Genomic DNA, 7,704 nt, shown 5'->3' on the forward strand with positions numbered 1-7,704 from the left:
TGAGCCAAACACTCCACACACCAAACCTGCACACACACATGCATTGTTCTCGCTCCTCTCTCTGCCCTTCGGTGCCGGTAGCTAGCTAGCTCTTCTGTTCCGGCCAGGAAAGCAAGCGCTAGAGTATACGCACGGAAGAAGAAGAAGGATAAGAAATAATCCCTAGGTACGTAATTCATACAGCACGATCCATGCATGCATTTTATTTATTGTTTTGAAACTGATCCATGCATGTATTGATGAATATCTATCTGGAGTGTGACATATACTTATCAACAATTTTAAAATTCTCTGTGTTCTTATGTATGTATGCATAGAAAGAGGATATCGAAGATTCAATGTGCAGCTGGACATGATTGGAAAAAGGTGATTATGTCGTCAGTGGCAGATCCTTATATGCAAATGAGACAGATCGGCTAACGCTGCTTCAGTTCAAGGATGCAATCAGTCTGGATCCACACCAAGCCTTCATGTCCTGGAACAATAGCACCCACTTCTGTAATTAGGAAGGTGTCTTGTGCAGGGTGAAGACTCTGCCACATCGTGTCAGTTCTCTAAAACTTACAACTCGAGGTTTGGTAGGACACATATCTCCTTCACTTGGGAACCTATTGTTCCTGCATTCTCTAGCCCTGGTGGAAAACACACTCACCGGGGAGATTCCACCCTCCCTCGGTCACCTGCGTCGTCTCCAAACCCTCCACTTGAGAAATAACATGCTACAAGGAAGGATACCAAGTTTTGCAAACTGCTCAAAGCTCAGGGTGCTGGATGTTTCATACAACAATCTAGTTGGCCAATTTCCTACTGAGTTGCCTCCTGTCCTTCAGGTGCTGCGTGTTGGGACTAATAACCTTACTGGCACCATCCCAGCTTCTCTTGTCAATATAACAACACTAACCACCATTAGCTGCCTGAATAATCAAATCAAAGGAAATATCCCAAGTGAGTTTGCAGATCTGCCCAGCTTGCAGTACCTGTATGCAGGTGGCAATAAGCTGGCAGGCAGTTTTCCACAAGCCATCTTGAATCTTTCTACTCTCATTGAACTTGACCTTGGTCTCAACGGTTTAAGTGGAGATCTGCCACCAAATCTCTGTACCGCTCTCCACAATCTCCAGACACTTTTTTTGGGTGGCAACATCTTTCTAGGCGGGCACATTCCTAGTTCATTAAGTAGTGCTTCCAATCTATACGAAGTTGATTTTTCAGGTAACAACTTCACCGGATTGGTGCCCACCACTATTGGCAAACTTACCCAGCTCTCGTCGTTGAATCTTGAAAAGAATCAACTCCAAGCACATAGCAGGGAAGAATGGGAGTTTTTGGACAGCTTAGGCAATTCCACGGACCTACAGATGTTCTCCGTTAGTCGGAATCGCCTATCAGGGCATGTCCCAAATTCATTAGGTAACCTTTCCAATCAACTCCTGGAGATATACTTGGCAGAAAATCAACTATCAGGGGATTTTCCTTCCGGCATAGCAAACCTTCGCAACTTGTTTATTCTAACATTGGGGATGAATCAATTTACAGGTGTGGTTACGGAGTGGATTGGATCTGTCAAGATTTTGCAGCAATTAGTTTTAGAAGCAAACTTCTTTACGGGGGTCATTCCGTCATCCTTGTCAAACTTGTCTCAATTGGGAGAGCTCTATCTATCCTCGAACCACTTCATTGGTCACATACCAGCAAGCTTTGGAAACTTTTCGACGCTTCAAAATTTGGACATTTCCAACAACAATCTTCATGGTAGGGTTCCTTTGGAGATCTTTAAAATCCCAACAATATTTCAGATTGATTTTTCTTTCAACAATCTAGATGGCCAACTTCCTACCGACATTGGCAATGCCAAACAACTCGTACATTTGGTACTTTCATCAAACAAACTATCTGGTGATATTCCCAAAACTCTGGGTGATTGTGAAAGTTTAGAAGACATTGAGTTAGACTCAAATATTTTTGGTGGCAGTATTCCCTCTTCATTAGACCACATAACCAGCCTCAAATTTTTGAACTGTTCTAGCAATAACTTAACTGGGTCAATACCACTATCTCTTGGCAACCTACAACATCTTGAGAAACTAGATTTGTCATTCAACCATCTTCAAGGCGAGGTTCCAGCAAAAGGGATATTCAAGAATGCAACTGCCATTCGGATTGAGGGGAACCAGGGACTGTGTGGTGGGCCATCAGAGTTACTCATGCAAGCATGCGTTGTTACGCCTTCAAATTCAACTAGAAACAATGAATCTTTAGTGCTCAAAGTAGTTATCCCAATAATCAGTATGGTTTTACTTGGTATGGTCATATTTGGCATATTGATATGGAGAGGAAAGCATAAGAGCAAATCTATATCTGTACCATCATTTGCTACAAAATTTCCCAAGATTTCTTTTAGTGATCTAGCCAGAGCGACAGAGGGATTCTCAACGTGCAACTTAATTGGCTGCGGGAGATACAGTTCTGTATATCGAGGAAATCTAGTTGAAGATGAAATTGAGGTTGCCATAAAAGTCTTCAACTTAGAGACAAGAGGAGCACACAAGAGCTTCATTGCAGAATGTAATGTGTTGAGAAATGTGCGGCATCGTAATCTGGTCCCTATCCTAACTGCGTGCTCAAGCATTGATTCTACTGGTAATGATTTCAAGGCCCTGGTGTATGAGTTCATGCCACGCGGAGACTTACATAATCTGTTATATTCAACTATAGACTATGAAGGCTCTTCAGATTTGGACCTTCTTACAATGAGTCAAAGGATGTGCATCGTGGTGGATGTAGCGGATGCAATGGAGTACCTACACCAGAACAACCAAGGAACAGCGGTTCATTGTGATCTGAAGCCTAGCAACATTCTATTGGATGACAATATGACAGCTCATGTTGGAGACTTTGGCTTAGTAAGATTCAAAGTTGGTTCCGCGACGTCATCTCTTGCTAACCCAAGCTCTTCTTCGGTTGGACTAATGGGAACGATCGGATATGCTGCTCCAGGTAATGGCCTTTTTTGTATCTTGTGTTGCTTTAGCTTTTCTGCATATGTGTTAAAGGAAAATTAACTCTTTTGTTATTCATTCATTCTGTAGAATACGCAGGCGGTGGTCAAGTTTCAACTGCCGCGGATGTTTACAGCTTTGGTGTCGTCCTTCTCGAAATATTCCTTCGGAGAAGGCCAACTGATGACATGTTTAAGGATGGACTGAGCATTGTGAAGTTAACAGAGATCAGCTTCCCTGATAGGGTAATGGAGATTGTCGATCCTCAGCTCGTACAAGAGTTGGAGCTTTGCCAAGAAACTCCAACAGCTTTGAAGGAAAAAGGTGTACGCTCTCTGCTATCTATGCTAAACGTTGGCCTTTCTTGCACGAAGCCTTCTCCGCATGAACGCACCAACATGCACGAGGTGGTTGCCAAGCTACCTGAATAAGTAAGCTGTCGTATGTTTGATGTTTTATTGCATTGTGTGTGTAATGACATGTACTTTCCGGCGACACCCGACGACGAACAATGACGAAGCAACACTAGATGAACTTGGTTCCTGCCCCAAGTCGGCCTAGCCCGACGAGATACTTTACGCCGAGATGCGCTATCTGTAGCTAGCCTGATTTACTCTAGCTAGCCACGTCCAAGCTAGCTAGCTAGCTCGATATTGCTGATGGTTTCTTGCCGCCAGCCGGAATACAACAACGCACACACGCGAAACAATATTGATCGCCACGGTCGCTCCCGTAATTACTTTATTTTGCTTCTCAGGGTTAGAATTGTCAAGGGGTACAGGGATATTTATACTAGCTAGAACAACTAGTACTAATCCTATTGGGTGACTATGCTGAAACCTACACGGACACATACTGCACCGTACAGAGCCCACGTGTGTACTCGTGTGTAACTCCAACATGTACTGCAGCAGCCCAGATATTGCGCTGAAAAACAGAGATGACAATCGTTTCCATGCACCAATATTATGAAACAAATATTATAGAGTCCCGCTTCGGTACAACCCCGCCCCTCCTAACACGTATATTGGGTAGTATGGTTATTTCACATGGACGTATAGAATACCCACCCGCCTGCGTATGCCATACCGGTCACCCGTACACTAGCCCCCGTACATGGTCGCCGTATGCCCACCCGTGTTGCTGTACACTAGCGTCGTTACTTGTGAAAAAAAAAGCCCGAGCATGACTTGTTGACGCCTCATGTCGAAACCCAAGTGGCGGTAGCGTTCCAGTCGCCGCATTCCTTCCCGGCAGTCGTCGTCACCCTCCACGTGGCCCTAGTCGCCGCCCAAACAACACGCCGCGCGTCCCCTGCCGCCGCCCACAGGCTAAACCCTATTTGTGATCGTCGCTGCAGCCACCGTATTCCTTGGTCGTCGCCCGGATCGCCGTCTGCCCGTGAATCTTCATCGCCGTGGGTGCATTCATCCCCGGCCTCCACCGGCCATCATCCTCACGCCGTGGACGCCTGCCTCCGCCGGCCATCATCGGCACCGCGTGTACGCCTTCGTCTCCGGTCAAAATGGATCCATCTCTCCTCCTCGCCGGTGTCGAAGAGGTCGGTTTGACTCACTAAGTAGGTTACATTAGGTTACTCACTAAGTAGGTTACATTAGGTTACTCACTAAGTAGGTTACATTAGGTTAGTCATTCAAATGATATTATAAAAATTATCTATTGACTCAGTAACTAAGTGCTAGTTTAATGCATAAATTTGTGCAACGTACTGTTAAGCAATTTCACTGTGCACATAATTTAATTATGAAATATTGTAATTGATGAACTGATTATTTTAGGGATGATGTTATATGGTGTTCGGATTGATCTAAGAATTTGTTTAAACATGTATAGATGATGGAGGAGACTGATTATGATGGCGATGATTACATGCATTCAACCTAGCTCTTTGCATACACTGATGTGTAGTTCACGTTAAACTGCAATATCATGGCACAGCAAATCTCACCTTACTCTTCTAGTCCTTGTCTGTCGTAGCAAAATTTGAAGGTGGAGAGGAGGGACCATGCCACGGTCACCTGCATCTCATATGAGCCAACTTTAAGTGTCCCATGCCTTCTACCTGCTTTCTCGGACCACGCAGCCAAACCTAAACATCTAAAGACTTGAGGTCCCACCCAGGACGCCTGCCAGGTATGGGCACCCACCAGTCCGGCGTGCTTCTCAACCAGGACCCCTGCCGGGTATGAGGCCGCCGCAGCCACCTGCCACGAATCCATCTTCAGAGCTGTACTGCTGCATCAACCTTGGCCAGTCCAACTGCCGCCGACGCCACCATGACACCAGGCAGCGTCACCCTCCTGCGCGAGTCCATCTCCGCTCATCAGGCGCCGAGTCTCCACTGCGCCACGCCGCCGAGATCTGCCGTCATCAATGGAGCAGATGAAACACCGCTCCTCCTCTTGTCCCCTCCAACCAGCACTTGCTCCAAAACGATGCCCCCATTAAGGAGAACGATACCGATAGCACCGTCATCGTCCGATCTGGTAGACCCAGATCTAGGGTTTCCCCCGGAACTTCCCGATCAGGTTGATGTGACCTGCAACGACGATGCCTCCAGAAGGAAACGACGTCTGAGACGCCGCCATCGTCCGCCATGACCGCAGTCTGGCGTGATTTTCACCGGAAGCCACGTCTTCCCAACCTCGTGGCTTGCTGGAACCGAGCGGAACCAAGCCACGAAGACGTATGTTGTCGTCGGTACTCCGGCGGAGATCCGGCATCTCCTCACCGGTCCCTCCACGCGCCGCCGGTCGGCGAAAGGCCTCCCCGTCACCATCACGAGCAGGAGAGCCCACCCCACCGGATGGGGCGCTGCCACCGCCGCCGTCCATGCAGGGCCGCCGCTCCGCCGGCGATGGTGATCGGGCCCCCGCCGCACAGCCCGGATACTCCGTCCTAGCCGCCGCCGTTGGATCGCATGAGAAGGGCCGCCCCCGCCGCCTCAGATGGGATCCGCCGCCTCCCCCCGCCCAGAAACTTTGGCACCGGGCCCGCCGCCACCGCGGCCCACGCCGGCGGCAGCGGCGGCAGGAGGGGGTGGAGGGAGAGGTGCTGGCGGCAGTAGGGTTGGGGCCCCTGGCGTCGCCCGGGGGGAGGCGACGCGAGAGCTTTGGCTTCTTAATCTTTGCCATCTTGGTCCGACGGAGTTCGACGCAGACAACGCGGCGTGAAAGCTTGACCACATTGCTATGGCCGTCCATCGGTAGTAATTTATTGTCTTCAAACGCAAGCAACGTGACTCTCATGTGGTCCTGGTTTGTGTAACAGAGCGCTAGAGAGCTTAAATCTTACTCCCACGAAGCTTGACCACATTGCTATGGCCGTCCATCGGTAGTAATTTATTGCAAGGCTGCATGCATGCTGGCTTACTCGTGTCCTCGTAGGAGCCGCATTTTTTGGCGAACATGTCGTTCCAGAAAACACGGTAGAGACGAGCTTCGTGGGCGTTCACGTCGGTGCGCGACTCCACGGGCTCCGTCTCCATCTCCATCTCTTTTTGCTGGCGAGCCTCCTCGCCACTCCTCACCGCTGGCGCCTCGGCCTTGGTCCTCGTCGCCGTCGTGGCCGCGCTGATATCGTCGTAAAAAGGCGAGCCCATATCCGACTTCGCCGATGGATGGATCAGCTACCGGGTGCACCGTCGACGACCGACGCCACGTAACGATATAGCAGCTAGGGAGTCTGGATCCTCGATCGATCTCCAGTAATTTCTATAGATTTTTACAAAAGTCAAACATTACAAACTTTGATCATGTTTATAAAAAAAAGTAGGTACATCTAGAATACCGAATGCACATCATTGGATACATCGTGAGTTATATTTTTAGAATGTACATGTTTGATATTGTAGATGTAGATAATTTTCTTTATACACTTGGTCAAAGTTGGCAAAGTTTGAATTTCACAAAAATCTATAGGCACTATATTGTGGAATGAAGGGAGTAGTAAGTAGCAGCTCCTGCTCCGCCACTGGCCGTCTCATGGCACGGGCATACCTCAACACCGCCCCCTTCCACGACAGCCTGCTTGCCGGCATCTCCATGTTGAGGTCCATAATGTGGGCAACAACGAGATTGCCGACATCGATGGCGGGGGAATGCCAGCACATGCGCCATCGTTTACATCAAGGCCTCCGTGAGATGTCGACGGCGCGGGTGACGGCAACACCGAGTCGTCGGCGGCGGATGGCAGTGGCACAACCTTCCCGACGACCTCATCGGCATGGTTCGCCACATTATCTCCTCCCCGCGCGACTGCATGCGCCTCGCTGCCGTCTGCAAGCCATGGCACGACGCGGCGTCACGGCTCCCGGTGCAGCCCGCCGTCCCAGCTCTCATACTCTCGCCGTATGGACGTAGCAAGAAGCAGCACATGTGCGGCCCCTGCGGCAGTTGGGTCCTGCACGTCCCTGGCAAGGCTGTCAAGAAGCGGTTCATCGGCTCCCACCATGGCGGCTGGATCGCCGCCATGGATGACCACCAGCTCGTGATTGTGAATTTCTTCTCTGGTGCCGAGGTGGCGCTCACCGCCAAGCAAAAGATGATCGCTTCTATACCCACGGTCAAAGGCCCACACAACATCAAGAAAAATACGATCGGGCGGCGCTAAATCGAATCCCTCGGGCAAAATAAGAACATCACCTACATTCAACCCTCCCTTTTTTCCATTAGCAAGAACTTGT

The 7,704-nt window shown here is 49.2% G+C and overlaps 1 protein-coding gene across 1 annotated transcript; it reads left to right on the forward strand.

Moving 5' to 3' along the window:
• Positions 1–716: 716 nt before the first annotated feature.
• Positions 717–3,494, forward strand: LOC123140920 (probable LRR receptor-like serine/threonine-protein kinase At3g47570). The gene is made up of 2 exons (XM_044560184.1): positions 717–2,997; positions 3,090–3,494. Exons 1-2 carry the CDS (start codon positions 717–719, stop codon positions 3,428–3,430), a joined length of 2,622 nt encoding a protein of 873 aa, XP_044416119.1. The 3' UTR covers positions 3,431–3,494.
• Positions 3,495–7,704: the final 4,210 nt, after the last annotated feature.

The sequence above is a fragment of the Triticum aestivum genome, chromosome 6D, assembly GCF_018294505.1.
Source record: "Triticum aestivum cultivar Chinese Spring chromosome 6D, IWGSC CS RefSeq v2.1, whole genome shotgun sequence".
NCBI classification, from domain to species: domain Eukaryota; kingdom Viridiplantae; phylum Streptophyta; class Magnoliopsida; order Poales; family Poaceae; genus Triticum; species Triticum aestivum.